This window comes from Phaenicophaeus curvirostris, chromosome 2 (genome assembly GCF_032191515.1).
Source record: "Phaenicophaeus curvirostris isolate KB17595 chromosome 2, BPBGC_Pcur_1.0, whole genome shotgun sequence".
Classification (NCBI taxonomy): Eukaryota; Metazoa; Chordata; class Aves; order Cuculiformes; family Cuculidae; genus Phaenicophaeus; species Phaenicophaeus curvirostris.
Genome location: NC_091393.1, coordinates 10,734,263 through 10,755,979, shown reverse-complemented (window position 1 = coordinate 10,755,979; position 21,717 = coordinate 10,734,263). Strand labels below are relative to the sequence as shown.

At 36.4% G+C, this 21,717-nt stretch overlaps 1 protein-coding gene across 6 annotated transcripts in view; it reads right to left on the bottom strand.

Annotated features, from left to right (window-relative positions):
* Positions 1 to 21,717, bottom strand: part of CEP162 (centrosomal protein 162) — a 47,475-nt gene that overhangs the window by 14,289 nt on the left and 11,469 nt on the right. For 2 of the 6 annotated variants that reach the window (XM_069851214.1, XM_069851213.1), the window contains exons 5-22: positions 20,265 to 20,414; positions 17,339 to 17,491; positions 16,881 to 17,067; positions 15,928 to 15,980; positions 13,958 to 14,073; positions 12,837 to 12,867; positions 12,331 to 12,453; positions 11,424 to 11,615; positions 11,182 to 11,263; positions 10,061 to 10,328; positions 8,640 to 8,904; positions 6,526 to 6,668; positions 5,555 to 5,782; positions 4,758 to 4,895; positions 3,708 to 3,820; positions 2,848 to 2,953; positions 1,389 to 1,515; positions 314 to 477 (exon numbers count right to left, since the gene is read on the bottom strand). In XM_069851214.1, coding sequence (XP_069707315.1) covers positions 314 to 477; positions 1,389 to 1,515; positions 2,848 to 2,953; positions 3,708 to 3,820; positions 4,758 to 4,895; positions 5,555 to 5,782; positions 6,526 to 6,668; positions 8,640 to 8,904; positions 10,061 to 10,328; positions 11,182 to 11,263; positions 11,424 to 11,615; positions 12,331 to 12,453; positions 12,837 to 12,867; positions 13,958 to 14,073; positions 15,928 to 15,980; positions 16,881 to 17,067; positions 17,339 to 17,491; positions 20,265 to 20,414 — 2,639 coding nt within the window. Of the gene's footprint in view, positions 1 to 313; positions 478 to 1,388; positions 1,516 to 2,847; positions 2,954 to 3,707; positions 3,821 to 4,757; positions 4,896 to 5,554; positions 5,783 to 6,525; positions 6,669 to 8,639; positions 8,905 to 10,060; positions 10,329 to 11,181; positions 11,264 to 11,423; positions 11,616 to 12,330; positions 12,454 to 12,836; positions 12,868 to 13,957; positions 14,074 to 15,927; positions 15,981 to 16,880; positions 17,068 to 17,338; positions 17,492 to 19,232; positions 19,354 to 20,264; positions 20,415 to 21,717 lie in introns of those variants that run through there. The other 4 variants (XM_069851216.1, XM_069851215.1, XM_069851218.1 and 1 more) reach the window with 4 other exon arrangements.

The window sequence follows — 21,717 nt, the reverse complement described above, 5'->3', positions numbered from 1 at the left end:
TTCCTTTTCTTAGTCAAGAAATTTGCAGGTTTTAAGGAAACACATAGCTTTTGTTTCAAGAATCATCATCAAGATGTACAACAGAAGCAAAAGCAGGTTTTAAGCATTCTGCACTTGTAACTCTCACTGCACATGCAGTAATATCAATTTTGCACATAAAGACTCCACGCTTGATTTAGAGATTGTAAAGAGTTTACATGTTTTTTTCTTGAAAAAGTGGGATTATTATGAAGGACAGAACTACATTATACTTATCACTAGAAAAGAAAAAAAATTAAGTTCCAACTCCTTCGATAAAGCTAGCTATTATCACCTCTAGTTTTAGTTTCTCTATTTCTCCTCTTGCGTCTTTAAGACGGGCTGCATCTTTATCCAGAAGATCCTGATTTTCTGCATACCACTGAAGTCTTCTTTTTAAATTAGCAATTTCCTGTTTGTATGATTCTTCCATAACTTTAAATTCATAAGATTTCTCACCTACAAGAATAAAGCATCTTTAGTATTGTTTTATTAGTAATTATGTATTGAAGAAGTAATTAGTTAATACTATCCTCCTCAGCACTTGTAATACCTGTACTCTTTTGACAATCTTGTTACTGCAGTGAAGTTTTAAAACCAGGTCCTAATTAGCATTTTAAATGCAACAGTATTTGAAAAAAAACTTTTTTTTCTCTTACACACAGTAGTACTCAATGGGTCATAGTTTAAAAAGTATTTAAAACAGAACCCCAAGCAATCTATTCTTGATGACGTTCTAGCAAACAAATTTTCAATAATAACATGGATGACAATATAGAATATATGCTTAGATATGTACTGATCATACTCCTGTCATTTAGGGATCAAACATTTTGAGAAGAGAGATGGAAGTAAATATTACAGCTTATAGCATTTGTGATGCCTGATATTGGAAGTGAGAGTGTCCAATTACTGGCCCCCTCTCATGAAGAAAACTAAAGTCAAACTGGAAAGAATTCTGCTAATAATGTTGAAAAAAAGTCATAAGGCTTAAGTTACAGGTAAAAAAAGGGCAAGATCTAAATAGCAGACAAAGATGCAACACAGTAAATCTTTTCTTATGAACAGAGCTGTCATATAAATGGAATCATCTGTTTTCCATGCTCAGCTGAAGATGAGCAAGAAATCAAACTACAAAGGCAACAACAAAGAGTTTGGCTGGATACAAGAAAAGGCTTTCTAATAGAGGGCCAAAGGTACTGTAGCATATCCTACACTGTATGCTTTTATTAGAAGATTAGACAATATTTGCAAATGGTCTAAATGCATTTGACTAAGTAATGTTTTAATAAGAAACAAGTTTTAGTTAAATATTTACTTAGTGAAGCACAAAGTAGGCATTATTATTCAACAAAATGAAGGTGCTTTACCTGATGTGGATACAATCTGGACTTTCGCTAAATCTCTTTCCTTCTTTGCTTTTCCCAGGTCTACCTCAAGAGCCTGTTTATCTTGTTTGAGACGTCTTATCTCTTCTTGTAATTTAGCTTCTTCCTTCTGAATTTTAGTGAAAACAGCAAGACAAGAAAAACTAAACACACTGTTATACAAAAAACCTGAACATGTTTTTTTGCCATAAAATGATTAAACCATAACAGTTGCATCAGATTATAGCAGCGATAAGGTTTTTTGGTATTACTATCAGGCCTTGCTATAGCAGAGTATGGGAAAACTTAAACTCAACATAAAACAAATACATTTTTTTTAATAAGTCTACATAACTGTCTTAGAAGTAGAAAACATCTGCCTTTGGAGAGGGTCAGTAAAGAACAGTTTTACTTATTTTTTTAAATTAAGACTGTAGTGTAAATGGACAGATGTAGCCTCCAGCAATTTACCTTACTACATTCTGTTTCTCACCATTTTCTGCATGCACCTTCTGTTTGGTTTGATTATGTGCAATCACTAGTAAATTTCAAAACTAAGTAGGACAAAAGGCCTCAGTGCCAGAGCCACCTCTGAAGATGGAAGTTGTTGGTCCTAGGGGATCCATAGGTACAGAAAGCAGTATTGTTTATATTTCTTTGGAGCAAGCAAAGGCACTGCTCTGTGTTATCTGTGTGTGTGACTCTCAATCTTTGGATCTTGTGTTCTGTTCCATTACAGGCTGAATGTATAGGTGCAGCCGCACCTATAAGACTGGAACTAGGGGAGTCCCTGGAGTCTTAGGAGCTCAAAGCCAGGTTTATTGGACCAGAAGCACCTCCACTGGTCCTGAAGCTAACTGGATACAGATCCTCTGATCACCTGCCCAGTCATTTTGTTTTGGTTTTATTTTTTTGTGGTTTGTTTTGTTTTAAAAAAAACCAAACAAAACTCCAAAGCAGAAGAAGTCGCTTTTTATTTCTGGCCTGAATATCTGAGGAAGTATGTACCAGAACAGCCCCCTCTCTTGCAGTGAGCAGAGCAACAGCAGTTCCTGAAAACCTTTAACATGAAGCTTACTAAACATCCTCCCTCAAAACCACAGGCATCTGTAGGGCTAAAAAAACCAAAACAAACCGTGCATGACTGAATAACAAATAACTTTTCACTCTGATGTTCTTTTCTAGAACCTACTTGGTGCAGAGCAGGGATAAACATGGTTCTCGATTTGTTTTATGTGGGAAAGCTCTAGAGGTATCACTACTCTCTGCAACCTCTTACAAGATATTTCAGAATTGCCAGTAGATACGGCAACACTGCACTTCTTTCAGTGAATTTGTGTCTTACAGGATGACTTCTGAAAAATCATTTGATGAGAAATTTACATTCTTACTCTACAATAGGGATAGTCATGCCTTTTTTTTTGTAAGAACACATGAAAAATAGGTGCTTGGTATATCCTACCTGGGCTGCTCGAAGCTCTGAAATCAATTCTGTGAAACTCTGACTTCTGGCTGCTTCAGAATCCTGCAGAATTCGTGACTGTATATTAGTCTTCTCTATCTTTTCTCTAAATGGCAACAGCAAAACCAGTTACACGATGCAGTGACTTGGCATGCTGACAGTGACATACTGAAAAACAAACACAGCCCCCCAGATAGTACCATGAAGTCAACCTATGCAGGCCCATAGAAAGAAGCAACTATGCAGTATGTCTTTATACCACAAAATGTTGCTGGTAAGGTGAAATCTTACCTCATACACACTTGTTTCTTGAGTCTACATAAGGAAGAGAAACAAAACCTATTCATCAGTGGAACTCATCTATGTGTCTCTCCCAAGCAAAGATTTGTAAATTAGGAGCACACAAAATTGCTAGGTTTTTTTCATTTCTCATTTCTAGCACAGGATGTAAATCTTGCAGGGCCTACAGTGCAGTGAATCTGGTGGCTTCTCCACTACCAGGATCTCTTGTGGCCCCTGATCTACTGTGTATCTTACAACAGTGAGCAGAGCTGTAATACCAGAGCAAGTACAGTACGTGTATTACACATTCTGACCCTAATGAAAGTAATTGAATTTTAGCATTGAAATATTCCCCAAATGGAAGGCTTCCCACAGGTCTGCACCATCAGCAAGAAGACTAAGAATTAGGTGCCCATAAGCAACATAAATGAATTGTCAAAAGAAAAACCCAAACCACAAACCCGAGAAACACTGGAAAACATGCACCTGACAGACTCTTTAATGACTCTTCATAAGTAAAACAATAAACACAGCTGAAAACTCCGGAGGTTTTAGGTCACATGTTTAAATGAGCCTACCTTAGGGCTATTAATTCAGACATTAAACACTGATTCTCCTTAAACATTCGTTCCTCGTTTTTTTTGTTTTCGATCTGTAGTTCTTTCATTTTTTTGTATAATTTCTCATTTTCCTAAAACAAGATAGACAAAATTTAAGAATGTTCTAAAATTACTATTTTAACTTGTTCAAAAACACTGGTCTATGACCTGCATGATTTACCTATTGAAACAGCGGAAGCAAACACTAAACATTTCATTACCATGTTTCTAAAATAGATATCTACTTTCATTATCTTCCTGGTAAAGTAGCATATAGTGACCTCTACAATCTTGTCCAAGTATCTGCTCACTCTCAAGAACCTAGGCTAGTTCTTCTGCAAAGCTATGCCAACTATATTCTAAAAGCACACACATGGATGGGTGCTGACGGATCAGAGCCCAGCCTGCCCACGCTCCCATCCTGTGGACATGAACCATCACAGATTTGGGATGCTTGCAGCCATACTGGCAAGACATTGTGCCTATACCAAGAAATGCTGTTGAGCACCAGCCAGGAGCTAGTTAAACTAACCTATTTGATTTCACAGCTGCAAGTATTTAGAAAGATTAAGCTTGCATTATCTATTTTTACACTTGACCAAGTAATAAAAATCAGGCACACTAATAAGGTTTCCTTGAAATCAGCCGCTCGGATCCTGTGAAAAACATCTTAAAACCAGAACCCTCCAGATTTCTAATACTGCTTAAAAATACTAGCTTTCTACTACATTTTGGGCAAGAAGTTTGTGGTTCTTTATTGGCTTTAAAGAATTAACTCAGTTCTCAACTGAGAAGTCCGTATAATTTTACAATTTAGAACAGTCACATGGAGTTGTGGAAAAAACTTAGCTCAAACTGGAATTGTGTGAAATACTTTTAAAATGTGCAATACATGTTTGCCATTCACATCTAAATTGAATCCACTTTTTAGATAACAAGATGGCTGTTTTCAACAAAAAAGTACCATTCATTAAACAGTTCTAGTTTTGAAACTGGCCAGAACACAGCACAATATGCTGTGTGGTATACCTGTTGATAACCTTGAATGATGATCTCTTGATCTTCAATTTCTTTTTTTATTTGTGTCAGTTTTTCTTCAGTGACAGGAACTGTTGCCGTATGATGGGTCCAACTCTTTCCTTTAGTCAGCTCTTCCATACTTCTTAACTTTTAGAAAGAAGAAGACACACAATTAATAAGAAAATTTTGTTAGCAATATGGAATTCTGTACAAGATGTCACTTTCATAACACAAATACGTCAATCTTTATAGTAAGGTATGAAAGCAGACCAATGAGCCAATCTTATTATTGCAGTTTTACAGTAGCAAAACAAAACAGGAACAAAGTATAAGGAATTTGAGAAAAGTTAAAGTTTTAGTCTCCCTCTTTTACTCCTATGTATCTAGACAGGAGGGTGTAGCGGAATAACCCTGGGAGTATACCATATAGGCAAAGCCCATAAAATTGAAAAATGCATTAAAAAATAAACAATATCTTAACATATAGTACTTGCCTAAATAACAAATGGTATCTGTTAATCTCTTATTTGTAAGAGTGAATTAAGTCTTCACAAAAACCCTGCTGCAGAACTCTCAAAAACCAGCAAAGTAAAAGAACTTGCGATGACATACCTCTAATAAAAAAAAAAAAGACCATGTCTTATGCACAATCTCTGTAAGAGTGAGTATGCATTTACAAAATAGCAGCGTGTGTGTAAATCTGGATTTCCTGCTCACTAAAAACTCATGTAAAATAAAATTAATTTAATGTTCAGAAGCAATGTTTCTCTTGTTCTACAGTAGAGGTATACAAGATAATAAAATACCTTACTCTGAAGAACATAGTTTTCCTGACCCAAACGAGAAAGCTCTTTCTCATGCTGTGTTTTCAATTCTACTAACTTTGTCTCTATTTCCTTCTCTTTCTGTGAAACCGTACTGGTTAGCTGCTGAATCAAATCATGAGCTTTGTTCAGGTCCTCCTCTGCAGCTTGCACTCTTTTTAGCAAATAAAGTTCTCTGTCACAACTTTTGATAGGAGAAAATGATAAATCCTAATGAAAAGAAAAATTCAGAGACGTGTTACACTGAGCTGATAGCTTATAAAAAATCCCACTCATCAATTTTATTTAATTGGCTTGTCTGGCTCTCAGTAACAACATAAGGCACTTCAAAAGGATAAAACCACATAACGCTAATAGCAAAACATCCTGCACTTACTTTAATGAGCTACTTTCTCACTTCCAAAATATGTATGAGGAAAACATGCTAAAAAAACAAGAGACAAACATCTCTCATACGAGAGCCACTATATGGCTCCCAGAATTATTCTATTATGCATCTTAGTTTTTGAATAGCAGTAATGACTTAGATATTCTCTTTATATAGTTTATAAGGAAGAAGGAAAATCCATCATTGTACTGCAAATTCAGACATCTTGGAGAAGTCAGAAGATAGTACTAAACATTCAATGTGATGCAGAAAGATAAAAAACCAAAAGAGTATTAGTATTTTAAGAACAGGTTTTGTTTAAATTGTTAAAATTTTCCCCTTTTCTACCACAAAACATTAATTTTTAGAAATTAATGAGCAGGCCAATGTAAGTATATAGAATCACTCAAGTAATGGAATTCCCCAAGCAGCTGAAAAGCAGTATACATACATATTTTAAAAGCAAAAACTACTATTTGACTAAAGGGAAGGATTTGCCAGTCTTGTGAAAATTACTAAGTCTTGACAAAACACGCTTCCAAACTAAGCTGTACATACATTAGGAGCATCACTGATTGTTACTTACATGCTCATACTGCCTGCAATAGTCCACAGGCTGGTGTCCAAGATTATTAACAATTGATTGGCCAGACATAACTTTGTTAATAGTTCTCTTTGAAGTTGGTTCATTTGTTGCAGATTTTATTATCTTAGTAGCAAAGAAGGCTTCTTCATTTAGGCAGAAAGTAAAAGAGAACAAAATTAAGTTCAGAATTAAATGTCCTTTCAAAAAACTCTATTCATGTGATCCACCCCTTAGGCATATAAATTAAGTAGTCTATGATCTGAATTTTGAATTAAATGTAGAAGCTTAAAGGAAATTATGGAAAACTTAGTAGATTATTAAGTAAGGAACTGATGATGAAACAAAAGACAAGGGAACAACTGAAACAAGGAGCTAGATAAAAAGTCCTTCATGAAACAATTTTAACCTCAGGTCTCTGCTCCAGAAATGGCCAGATATCTAAGTACACAGAAACAGAACATATTTCAAGCTATGGTGAAAATAAGACACAGCAATTTTCAAAATGGACTTTGGAGTGCAGATAGCACACAAGGACGTGCAACATCTATAGATTTAACAAATAGCAACTTGACTGGTAATCAAAAATCAAGGAAGTTCTATTCACACTGTAGTCTTCTGAAATGCTGACAGTTACAACTGCCACTTCATTTCTACCTATAGCAATTTAAGCTAATGGCTCCAGCATAGGAACGTTAAACTTGAAAACAAATAGGCAATGATAATTTTCCAAATACAATACTTTTTACATTTATTACACTATCCCCTCACAAAGCTGTTCCCTTAGTAATGATAATTAGGGTATTGATTGATTCAATGCCATTCTCTTCCTAGCTATAGAATCCCTGCAAAATGCATCCCGGTGAGATTAACTCCTGAAGCTTTGGTTGTAGCTAGAGAGGGAAGAACACGTCTGAATGAGGCAGTGGCCTCATTTCCTCAGGATTCATCATTCACTTCCGCCACCTCCATCTGGCTTTACAGCCTCTTCTCCAGGGAGCATCACAACAATCCCCTGAGGAATGAAGGTCTCCTAGTTTGACAGGTGCCAATTAAGCATCTACCTAAGATGGGCAACATAATCCTAAACTGCTTTTCCCAGCATTACTTGTACGGTTTTTAAAAGCATTACATGCTAGAAGCATGCTACAACCTGACCATCTATAGGGTTATTCTTTCCACGCCTCAGAGATAAGAAACATCATCTGCAAAGATGCTAAGCTAATTATCTCACAAAACTCTTCAGGTTTAACCCAAATGTGATTGTGCCCCTGTACTTGACATCAGTAAGGCTGCACCTGAAATACTGTGCTTGGTTTTCACAGAATCACAGAATAACCAGGTTGGAAGAGACCCACCGGATCACCTGGAAGCTGTGGAGCGTGTCCAGAGAAGGGCAATGAAGCTGGTGAAGGGGCTGGAGAATAAGTCTTATGAGACTGAGGGAACTGGGGTTGTTTAGCTTAGAGAAGAGGAGGCTGAGGGGAGACCTTATCACTGTCTACAACTATCTGAAAGGAAGTTGTAGAGAGGTGGGTGCTGGTCTCTTCTCCCAAGTGACAGGTGATAGGAAGAGAGGAAATGGCCTCAGGTTGCGCCAGGGGAGGTTCAGATTAGACATTAGGAAATATTTCTTCACCAAAAGGGTTATCAGGCACTGGAACAGGCTGCCCAGGGAGGTGGTTGAGTCACCATCTCTGGAGGTATTTAAAAGATGGGTAGATTAAGTGCTTAGGGATATGACTTAGTACTGGACAGGTATGGTTGGACTTCATTATCTCAAAGGTCTTTTCTGACCTAGTGATTCTATGATTCAAAAAATTACAAAGTTAAGGACTGAACTTGAAACTCAGCTTTCACAGGACTATGTTAGTATTCTCTTTTCCTTAGTGTTACAAGAGAGACAAACAGAAAACAGGACTTTCTTTTCAATGTTTTCCTTGTAACCTGGGAAAGCAAACACTGAAAGAACCAGCTGAGAATAGAAATTTGGCATGTTTTTTTTGTTTTGGTTTGGTTTATTTGTTTTGGTTGGGATTTTTGGTTTGTTTTATAAAAACACGAAGCATGGACAGCAAAGCTTTCTGACTCTTAAAACTCACTTACAATAGAATTACCTTTAGATCTCAGTCTGTCTGCAGGACTCTTGGCTTTAACATTGGTCTTTTTAAAATTTTCTTTTGGTGTTTTCTTTTCATTAGCTGGAAAAGACTGCTTTGTTAGTGAAGTGGATTTCCCATATCCAGAACTTCTAACCACTCCATGAGCACCATATGAAGATTTCTTTTTATGTAAAGGTGCTGGACTTCTGATGTTCTTGTATACCATTGATTTAGTTGCCATTGATTCCAATCGTTTATTCTTCAAGGAAGACTGGAGAGCCTGTCACAGAGAGAACACCTGTTTAAAACAAGCTTTAGGCACTGTGATCTGAAGGTAGCTTTCATTACTAAAGGAACATAAATCCAGCTACCAGAATTACAAAGCTGTAAGACTGAGGGTGGTGGTGAGCATTATTTTTAACCAAATAAAAAATAGGTAATTTTGCACAATCTATTACCCTTTACTACTTCAAAAGTATGCATAGTGCAAACATTTTGTACTAGCTCCGTTTAATGTTCTGGTAAGTTGTATTACATTATAGGACCTTTGTATTACCAAAGGAGGTACCTTGTGACACAAGGCTAATCACAGGAAACTCAGAAACCCAGCAATGAAGAGAGGAAAAGTGGCAGGCAGAGGAACCCTACTAAACCTGATCATTAGAGCACACAGCTGCAAAGACCACCAAATGAGAAATCTTAGCCTGTTTGCCCTCATCAGAAACTCACCAGGATGAGTCAGACAAACAACTTCTCTCTCTGCGATACCTTACAGGGAGAAGGTGTGATTGCCTAGAGGACTGGGGGACTAATGCAGGGAGAAGACTTGAGACTGTCTAAGTCTTGCTATGGAATGTTTGAGAGAATTGGAAAAATGAACAAAACTTATAGAATGTTTAGGGAAAACAGAAAATCTTGGGTGAGGGGAGAAATGAAGGTGGATCAGGTAGGAATCAGTGTGGGAAATAGAGGGAAAACAAGATTAAAGAAGCTGGTGATAAGACCAGATTGGTGGTCAGCACGACTGTCTGACTAAGCCCTGCAATTATTACTGCAGTCTCTTCTACATTCTTATTGAACTGTATTTCTAACCATCTTCTCTGTAGGTAGGGCCTCTATTCTGAGCCTGGGTATGTTTAAACATGTTCTCCCGATGGGAACAGGTGCTCAGACTCACTACTAGCTTGAGCTGGGGACATGGAACCACAGCAGCCTTGCCTGTATTGGGCTGGGACAGGAAGAGTGCTGCTGGTCCTAAAGTCCACTGAATTTGGCTACCTCTAACAATAGCAATGGTAACATCAGAGTTTTCAAGAAAAACAATAACAGTCGCTCAGTTTCTAAATATCAGACCATGATCAAATGAAAGGCAAATGAAAAATATATACATTTTAAATGTATTTCCATATAACAAAAATCTGGTTAATATTACTTACTTGTTCAGTTTTGCTTCCTTGTTGTGAAAGCAGAGGCTCTTGCACTATTCTTTCTTTTAGTACATCAGGCTGTATTTCACTGGTCTGAATTTCTTCCTCAGTCACCCTCTGAAAGTTATCACCATTTACTGCTGTCTGCAGAAAGATGCTCTCTTCTCTGTTAAATTTGTCAAATAAGTTTGTCTCCCAGACTGTATTATTCTGGTGCTCTTCAAAGGGCAAGTGGCTGACAAGGTCATTTGCTGTGCTGCCTACCAGTTTCACAGGACTACAAGAGAAAGGAATAAAGTCATATATAGTAAGATTCTTGCCCTTTGTATTTTCTATTACACTGGAAAAAGTGGGCCATTTTTTCTTTAGATATCAGCTGTAAGAACTGCTTGAATTTGAAAGAGCCACTAGGCTGCTTTTAACAACAACCTCACAGATTTACTTATACAGGTTTACTTCCACGCTGTGGGACAAAAGCAATTTCCAAGCAGTAACTGTTTTTGTGGAGGTACCAAACTCAGCTACAAGTGAAACACCTGCAAGCATGTGAGTAATGCTAATACAACAATGAACGTTAACTTCTGCTGGGTGCAGCTACACAACAAGCTTCCGTAAGTCATTTGCTGAGTCTAACCTATTTCTGATAGTTCCAGGGCCTGTGGTTTCTGCTCTAGGTGCGACAGTTGGGGAAAACCAGGAGGAGGTATGGAGTACAGGTTAGTAAGAATCACGAGAGTAAGCAGACTAAGAGGATTTGATCTTAGATTACTGAGTTCGGAGAGCTGAGATAGAATGTGGACTGAAACCCATGTATGGAGGAGAGGAAAGAGCAGAAGACCTGGAAAGTACAGACCCTAACTGTGATAGCTGCAAGAGTGAGGAACACGCCTCCAAATTATTTGAGAAACATTGCTGCCTATCATTCAAAGTTTGGGAATCCCTGGTTTAAACAAATTAATCCTGTACATTCATTTTACAATTCACTTCAAATGCTGTAACACCAACACAATACCTAATGAAATTTCAGTATTTAGTTAGAGAAAAAGACAGATTAGTTATTTAGTAAGCTGTTTTTCATAAATAAAGAATTAAATTATTACAATTCTTAGAATGTATTCTGAAATAAATACCTTTCAGGCTCCACATGAAAACTTCCAATATTACACGAATATCCTTTAATTGGTTTCATCAATTCTTCCACAGTAGGTAAGTCTAATTAGTGCAAAATAAAATAAGTAAAAAAATCCAAACAACTTAGAAAAAAAATAACCTGTAAAGAGAACTATTTCATAACTGAAAAAGTATTAAAGACATTACTAGTTCATTCATTTTACATGTTTGTACAATACATGCCTTCCTTGGAGGTACTCACCTGATTCAATAGTTGACATGTTTTTTGAATAGATGTCATTATTTTGTGAAACAGCTTGCACTAAGCATTCAGAGACAGCCATTGGAGAATCCTGCAGCTTTTGCTCATCAGTGTCTTGCAAAGACTGGTCAATATGATGGTATGCTTGATGCAAAGCTTCAATGTCACTGGTGGTTTGTTCATAAGAAGCTCCTGGGAAAAACGCAGGCTCATAAGAGATGCTATTGGATTTTCTGTTTTAGGAAGCATCCCACTCGAATCTGTGCCGCAGTTACTAACTCAGTCTATTACGTGGCAAGAACAGTGATTTAAGTCATGAAAAAGATACTTTAAAATCTCATTTTTACTACACACATAAACAGTTACCAATTAATTAGTAGACACTACACAGTCTCATCTACAGTTGGCATGCCTCTCCACCCTCCTCCCCTGCCTCAATATTTTATCAGTACTAAAACTAACAGCCTATGTGACATAAGTGTTTTAACAGATGTCACCAAAGACACACACTGGATGTTAAGTGGCTTACACTATTGCGGTGATAAGTCAGATAAGAAGATGTATTTCATAATTACGTTCAATGCTGTCAAAGAAAAATTTTAGCTACAATGAATGACCAAAACAGATGGTAAATAAAGTCAAACTGCAAAGTCAAAAGCAACTTTACAATAACTAAGGGTAAAAAAGGCATCTTTTTAGCACAGACAGGACTATATCCTGAAATTATTTCCTCCTCCTTTCAAGATTTATTACTAAAAGCCAAAGGGTTCATGTTCACTGATAACCTAAGGACAAATGAAGACATCAGAGCCACCTACCCCACCAGAGATTCTGGGGTTTGAATTTTGTTATCTGAGTTTGTTTAGTTGTGTGTTTTGTTGCTTTTTTTTTTTTAAAGAAACCTTACCTGCTTCATTTATTTCAGTTCCACTGACTTCTTCAGGCAGATAATTTTCACCTAGAGCTACATCTGATGTTTCAATGGCTTTTTGAAGTTCTGTAGTTGAATCGTGTGAATCAAGTAAAACAACTAAAACCAAGAAGATAAATGTTAAAGAAAACATAATTCTCTCCATATTCTGTATACACTGGAACCAGAAGTACACCAAAGCTTATTTTACATACAAGACATGCAAAAAAATGTTCTATAGATCATTCTAATACCATTAATAGTGAACTGATTAACTCTGATTGCAGGCATCAAAATCTAAGTACTAACTAGATCCAGTAAAATAAAAAAAATTACATCGATGATCACTTTAAGTGCTAACATGTAGATTAATTTCAGTCCAACAGACTTCCAGCAGAACACATGAAAATCTGGTGAAAAATATCTAAATAGTAAAAATTAGATAAGAAAGTATCAAGCAGTTACATTTAGTCTGCTCCTACTGACTAAAGTTTACATTTTACCTTTAGCCAGCATGCCAGCGTTTGCTTCTTCCTAACAAAAATAAAGAAAAAAAATATTACTTTCTGAGTTCCAGGGGAAAAAACCAAACATACCTGGACAAACTTCAAAAGCTGGTCCAAAACCTAAGAACATTTCTTAGGATTAAACAGTTCCTCATGCCCCAAGAATACGCACTTCTCTAAATCTCTCCTTAGGATGTCAAATGGTCCTCAACACCCTGGAGGTGTTTAAGGCACGGGTGGATGAGGTGCTAAGGGGCATGGTTTAGTGTTTGATAGGAATGGTTGGACTCAATGATCCGGTGGGTCTCTTCCAATCTGGTTATTCTATGATTCTATGATTCAACCTCCTGTACTCTACAAGCCCACATACAGTTGACCTGGAACCAAATGCTACTCTGCATAAATGGAATAATATTTTTGCACCTTCCTGGTTCTCTTACATTGTAACTTAAGAAAATAAAATAACGTAGCAGTAAGTAGATTACTCTTCTGTTCTTCTTTTCAACCATTTATTAGAAATACTACTCTAAAACTCACTTAAAAAAATTTTAAAACCATTTATCTCTATTATAGATGAACACGTGCTGCTCTACAGATGCCTTTTATAAAAGCAAATAAGCATGTGTGCTCCAGGAATGCATCTGATGTGCTCAAGCCACATGTACTCCACATGAAAAGAACCAACTAAGCAATTTGACAGTAAAACCCCGAAAGCTCATACAGGGTTGATTTTGGCTTCTCTGTCCAAACTGCTTTTCTACACAGAACTACTTCCCTCAGTCTGCGCCACTTGCTGGTGCAGACAGCACCTTAATAGCTCCAAGACAGGCAGTAATCACTACCCATTCTGAGGCTGAGGCTCCAATACAAGCTCATCATTTGTGCACTCCTATCCACTGTTCTAAAGGAGGAGCAAGCAGGAAACCCTGTGAAGAACTTGGCCTTTTCAGTGATTTATCTCAGGGAAGTGTATATCCTTAATAGAACAATGTAGTCCCAGGACCACTATAGTCTCTTGTTTCAGATAGTGCATATTATATAAAGGCTTACTATATTTATTATACATTGCAGAGCTTTTACAAACCGTTCAAGGAATACAAACATTTGGCAAATCATACCTGTTCTTGAGGACTTAAGGCAACTCCCGACATGATGTTTTCATTCACCTGACTTCCCTCAGTTTTAAAAGCAGTATTAGCATCTGCTTCTTCTTCAAAATCTTCACTGTAACTGCCTGAAGAGTAAAACATCAAATAGAAAGAATATTCAAGAAAGCAGTAAGGGAAAACTATTTCATTTCCCCCATTCTCTTGCGTAAGAACAACTACAGCCACCATTACTCCTTTCAGAGAGGCAACAAAAAGGTTTCAAGACCAGGTGTGATAATAAAACTACAGTGAAAGTCGCATCGTATTCCTAAATTCAAACGAAGTTTGTCTTATGACCAGATACGTTTTACTTCTGTCTCTTCAAGGTGTACTTGAATTGACCCCTTTCATTCAAACACTTTTATCACTTAGGGGTGAAACAATGCAACAGCCCACCCCAGTAGACAAAGTACTCTGCACATCCTCCTTGATGACTCCAGCACTTTTTTGGGTCAGAATCCATAATTCTGTTTGACCTGCTTTAGTGGCCCAACAGCCACTCTCAAGAGTGTTATTTAAAAAGACAAGCACGTCAGAGAACAAATTTTACAAGCAAGTCAGATGCTTTTCCTTCAGTTACCTAGATCCTTCCACAAGTTCTGAAAGCTGAAAACAGCTTCCTCATACTGACTTAAGGCATAACAGTGCTTATATTATTCCTGCACATGTATATCCATGATTTCATTTGCTATTTCATGAAACAGCATTTTGACAAAGACTAAACCAAACCACCCACAACACACAGATTGATCATTCCAGGTATTCCATATAAACTCTCTTCCTGAAAATCAGAAATGTCAGTTTCATAAAACCGACCATAACCACCAGGTAATTCTGACCCTTTTGTTAGGAAAACGGCTACAAAATTGTTAAAGCATTTCTGCTACAACTATCACGATCTGTTGCAGTCTACAGAGTAATCAAGCTTTCAAAGAGAAAAGATTTCCTGTAATTAAAGTTACAAATGCAGCATTTTTAGGTTTGGGAAATCCAAGCCTGACACCAGGACCTCTCAAAAGTTCCACTAAATACATACATTTGAAAATACAATCTGTTGATTAAATTACAGGAATACAGTCTTATTATATGTTAGCAATGAAGAGTGAACTAAAAAGACCTGACAAGTGAAAGACGAATAAGCAAGATGGAACAAGCGTAGAACAGAAATGTGGCGGAAAAAAATCAGGTAACAGTAATACCTGATTTATAGAGATTAAACTCAGGAATGAAAAGTTGGTACAAAGATGACAGCTAAGACACTGGAGTAACTCAAATATTAAGATACATTTCAACATCAGGGTCTTTTTTCTTCATTTTTTGATGGATAGGAATTTTTTTTTCCTGTTTGTCTTTTAGGTCACAATAGATTAAAAATCCACTTTAAAAAAAGGGCCAAAAAAGAAAGTAAACACCTAAAACGCTCAGTATAAGTAAGAACTGCACAGTCATAATGCAAAGGCAGCCTAAAAGGCTGATGTAATAACTACAGATAAATTAACATAACTAATACGAAAATTACATTAGCTTTCAGATGAATAAAATCAGGGTGACATGGAAAGAGAAGTCAATTGTTTTACATTTAACTCAGAACAAAAATGTTCAGTGAGGATGCTGGACTGTCTTCTGAATCTAAAACTCAAAGATTTAAACTTTCTGACTATCTCTGAAGGCAACACAGAGTATAGAACAAGCTACAGGACTACAGCAGTTTCCAATTTCCAGACATGTAAATTGCATCCCAGTACAAACAAAGACCCCACATGATTGCGTGGCACCCTCTGTCATGTTTTTTGACTACCGGAGCACTAATCCACAGCTTTCATTTCTGTTATTCTGTCTCATGAGGTTCTCTCAATTTTTAGTGTATACACAGTAATTAAAAAAAGCCTAACAAAAAAAGTAAGAATTTTCAAATGAACAATTTAGATAGATGTTGTTACCAGATTTCTCTTCATGTGCAGATTCCTCTTCTCCTTTTTCATTCTTTTCATTTCTGAGAAACAAAATGAAAATTTTACTCTCTTCTTGGATAGCAAATAAATAGAACCTTTTTCTAACTCCAAACTTCAATACTTCTTACAATTAGCAATAAAACCATAGGTAAGAAAAGCAGATAAATGTTAGCAATTATTAAAATAAATATTTATGTTTTTACAGCTGTCCATAGCTAAAATTGTTGAACTTACTCTTAGAATCACTCCCTTTCTGCATTCTCTCCAACATCTACATTATCTTCTCAAAGAAACTTTTTTATCACATTTGCTTTCCCATTCAGACCTTCTCATTCTGCATTAACAAAAAAATATAAATCTATCCTTTCTTTCCCCTCTTCCTGTAAAGTTAAAGTTTTGTCCTTACCTAAAACTCTCCAGAATTCTGACCTTCCCACTGCTTTCATACCGGAAGTTTCATTTGCCCTCAGCATTTTTAACAAGAGCAACCTGAATTGCCCTTTCTCTCACGCGTTTGAAATTACTTTCACATAACTGATTATAAATGCATTATCCTAGCCTATGAAGATTTTGTAACTCCTAGATTAACTTATAACATCACATCTAGAGGGGACATGGAATCTTTCCTGATCCACTTCCTTGTTACCAGTTGTTAGCTCTTCATTTAGTTACACCTTACTACTGAGTTAAGCACAATACTGTGTAGCTATGTCCACTGATGACCAAGTCCTGCTCTCTCCTTACTCGTTTCTTTTATTTATTAAGCTTACTCTCATCTTTGTCTTCAAAAAAAACCCAAGCCACAACAAACAAAAAATTGACTGCAATCATACAGGATTATATGACATCCTGTATGACACTGTCCCACAAAATCTCAGTGGCTCTACCCAATCACACGTGCCCATTAATACAGTCCACAATATTTCTTCATTATAAATTACCGTACAAATGGTGCTAGTATGACAGAATCATTGGAATCCATCTCTTTATTTAATCTTGAATAATCAATAGTAGAGGAAGCTTCTTGCTCAAGTTTGGCAAAGAAGTTTTCTTTTTCTTCTTGCTCTTCCAAGGTATCCAATCCAACTCCTACAATACCTTGATTAGGCCCAGAAGCTAAAACTGAATCTAAATTCAAAACAAAGAATAAACAAATTGTATCTGTGCTGTATATGTGCACATAAAATAGTCATAACAGTTAACAACAACTACAGACAGACTTGTAAAATATTAACAGTATCAAATCATCACAAACTAGTACTAGGACCCTCCTGTTCATGCGATGCAGCTCACCTAAGTGAAGACTCCTAACTTGCATTGAATTAAGATAAACTGCCTGTAACAGTAATTTATTTAGATCCAACTAACTTTATGAAATGGTTGTGCTCTCAGTTCTCACCATTTGTCTCCAGGCTGTCTTTACTTAAGGAGGCAGCAAACCCATTACTTTCCTGAAGCTGAATCTTTTCCACATGCATATTCTCATAATTTTCTCCCATAGACTGTGAAGCATTCTGTATCTTGACAAACTTTCCATTGGCTCCAAGCATTCCTAGGAAAAAAAGTTGCAATATTCTTGATTATCATCTAAAAGCTATTTGTATGACATCTTAGTCTTCTACCAGAGCCACCAACTTTAATCTCGTGTTGCAATGGCAAAGATACATAGTCTCATATATCATGTTCATCTGACTTCAATTTTTATTATGAGACACATAAACCTTGTTTAATTAGAGTTAAGTAGGCTATTATATACATTATCCTCCCATCCTTCATATTTGCACACAAACCTGAAGTTCAGCATGGGGCAAATATAACAACTGTAGAAGTTAACTTAATGTAATACTACTCATGGAAGACAACCACACACAAAAAACCCTTAAAAGAATAAACATTTCTTTGTTAAAAGCCTGTTCATTTTCTTTGATCTATTACCGCAGCACTACACATTTTTGAAAACTGTAGCCATTGACTTAGCAGCTACATTTCACTTGCTGCAAATTAAATGATTTAAGGAAAAAAAAAACAGTAACCAAAATTACTTGAAGGTCACTGATGAAACACCCAATTCTTCCATGCTGTATGTTTATGCAACTACAACATGCAGTTGCTCTCCTTACTGCAATTTCATTGTTGTAAGAGTTTAACATCACCTTACCATCTTTATGTGTGAATTCTGCTCTCATAACGCTGCCTGATCTACAGCCTCAGAGGAAACTAAAAGCAGTACATTACTAGTACATTACATTACTAAAATGCAGTACATTCCTAGTAAAAAACCAGTACCAAGTCCCTTCTGCCTGCTTCTAAAACACACAAATTTATAATTGATTCTTTAGAGTTTCTTTTAGGAGAAGGGCTAGGAGAAAAGCTGCCTATGTGTTACATGAGTTGTGTTACATGTTATGTGTTACATGGGTTATGTGTTTATATAAGAATGACATTTGAAATGATTTAACAGTACTCACAGGAGGGAACAGAAATCATGCCCATCTTTCCCAACATGAATCTCTAGTTGGTAAAATAAACTCAGAATTTTTTGGTTTGTGTGGCCAAATGATGTTTAGACTGTAGCTGTGTCCTCGTACTGAACATACCAGGAGGGGTGAAGACACTGAGAACAGCTCATTCCCTGCTGGCAGGAGACTGCAGGAGATGTGTTCATCAATCACCCTTCAAATCAGGAACGCTAAACCAGTCTTCCATGTGCTGATCAAGCGCTTCAGCTCTAGATTGTACTCTGTTCTCTACACATGTGCAATCAAATTCCTTTTAAGAAATGCAATACTTGCCTATATTGCGACAATGGAATATCCTCCCTCCTCAGTACCAAAAACGTACCCAGGGTGAGGTGGGGTGAGGAAATTAAGAGTCTGAACACCTTTTCCTTCCCTACTGGGTAGCCCTTAGCATGTGCCGTCTGATTGGAAGAGCTTCCCTGTTAAGAAGTAGAATAGTTTTTGTCTTGATTTCAATGACAAAGTCCCCTTGCACGTTTTATAGGAAGGCTAAGTGCATAGGATTTTGCATCTTGGAAATAACTTCCACATTCCTGTATCTGAGTTCAGCTCTGTTCTCAATACCGAGCTCTGATTGACTTACCTGACATGCAAGAAATAAACATCAGAGATGTTGACTAAATGTCAAGATTCACATGTATACTAAACTCATGCCTAAATAAATACACTTTGCTACTACATAGAAAAGTATAAAATGAAAAGCACAAAGTGCTGAACAGAAATAAATGCATGAATAATCTATTTCTCTGGTAGCTAAATGGAGGGACAATTTACCCAGATGGCACTCTATTCTATTTATCAAGATAGCAAACATCAGTCTGTCTCCAGCTGGGTCACAAGACTTTTGCAGAGCTTCACATTAGCCATAATCTCACTAGACCTCCAACCCTCTGTTTTTCAATGAGAATATGTTAGTAGAATCAAAGATAGACTGTCATTGCCCTCCTATACAAGATTTACAAGAAAGAAGACAGGAATGTATTTCAGCAAAAAGATAAATTGAACTTTTAACAGAAAAAATGTTAGAGAAAGACATTTTCCTGAGTTGTTTTATTTAAATAATCTCAAATTCAATGACCTTTTTGACACATTGATCTTCAAGGTTTCATGGAATTTCTGTAAGCCATCTAATATTTTTGAAGTATGTTGCCAGTTCAAAAATCTGAAACTCAAAGATTGTTTTGCAGCCAAAACTTTTGCAATGACTTTTGCAATGACTTTTGCAATGCAGCCACTATCAATTCCCAGACACACACCTCAGGTGACAGGGGATACTACTGTTTGCTAAGGAAGGCAAGCATGTCTTTTTTTTACCAGATCTACACTACTGGAACTGTGGAAAACCTATCAAACTTGGAAAAAAGTATCAACTTGGATGAATTTCAAAGTCTCTCCTAACTGTGTTTTTTGGCTGTTTGAATAGTCCTACTGATTTCTACGTGCTACGTTTTTTTCTGAAAACTTCTTGAAGAAGCAGTTTCCTTGAACTACAGAGATTTCACTACCGGTCTCTTCACATTGTCAATTTGTGCAATATTTTCTAAGGATCATGATACATAGTATTCTTCTTTTAAATCCTGCCTCTTAAAATTCATTAAAATAAGAAGCTGAGTTTCACTTAGAAAAATATGTACAACCACCATACTGGCAGAGAAAAGTTTAAGAATATCATTACAATGGACTCAAAACTACATACAATAGCAAACATTCATTTAAAAACTACATTTTCTCCTAGTGTGAAGAGGACCTTCAGAATCAAACCATTTTCACTTTTCAATATCATATAAAACACAGTAAATTTGTTACCATCAAAACTGTCTGGACTGTCAGAAGTGAGGCTTCCTTCTTCTTTGTTTAAGTATGACTCTTTCTTGTCCTTATGAAATTTTTCCAGCATTTTCAATTTAGACAAAGCCTTGCTGCGAGATGCACTGGAAGAAGGTTTAGGGGGAGCTACTTTTAAGTGTTTGCAAACATTTTTAAGTTTTTATACATAATGGACAGGGAATAAAGAGAAAAATAAGATGTGAGAATTCAAATTGCCACTCCTTGAAAAATAATGCAGATCAGTTTCTTGTAGACTGAACTATATATAATTTTTTAGCTATAACTAAAAGTTACAAGTTAATACTTGTAATCGAGAATAAAATTATTTTATCATTATTTTTTTTACTTTTAAAAGAGACAAATTCCTTCTTGGTCCACATATACCTTGCATTAAAATACACTGTTCTAGGATCTCAATATACTACCTGAAAACAAAGAAGACTAGTAAAATACTTTAACAATAAAAGAAGTTTTGTACTACAAGTTTTGAAAGAAAGCATCTAGATCAGTTCAAAGAAAAGTGGAAAAAAATAGATGCATAAATGTGAACTACTATTGTCTATGCTGTCAGGTACAAGAACTGCATGTTGTTTGGTCAAACCCTTGTGAGGACTTGCTTAGCAGCAAATACAACCAAACACCTTCCATTCACATTAGTAAAATTAAGGTTTAGGGTAGCCAGATGCACTGTACTACATTTTATCCTCACTCAAGTTGTCAGGGTGGAGGGGGCTTCTAAACCAGCTAATTCAGAAAAAAATCTTAGTTATGGGTCTTTTCAATTTACACAAGAGACAGCAAGAGTAGTCTAGAGAATCAGACCAAATACTTCTGCCATCTAGAAACAGGACTATGGGGATATGGGACCAGAAGCTAACGCAACCCAGGAATATCCAAGATGACTAAAGGAAGCTGGTGAGCATATGGCAGGTGCAATGCGAAAAGAGAATCAGTATGAAGTCCATTCTGCTACAATACATAGGTCCTTTAGTCCCTCAACTAATGTTCAAGTCTATCTCTCCTCTAGATCTATATTCTCTACCATTTACTGGGAAACTAAAAGTGTTGACAGCATGCCTTTTAAAACACCAATTTGAAATAACTGCCAAACTCCTCATATTGCAAATATTAAGCCTAATTCAAGAAACAGATTCAGTTTTGGTGTTTATCTCCCAGACCGAGATGCTTTATAGCTATTCTATGCAAATAAGGCTTATGAAAACAGGGCAACACAAATGCTCTAGAAAGCTAACAGAGAGATATTCTATAGGCTACCCAGTAAACCAATAACATGATATCAAGTGCCAAATATTTCTTTGTCATAGATCTCCAAAATATTATCGATTTGCTCTAACTGAAAACCAAAGCCACATGTTACTCGCTATTGTCATTTGCACAAAAGTATTTCCTGGATCAATATTTATAGCTGTTA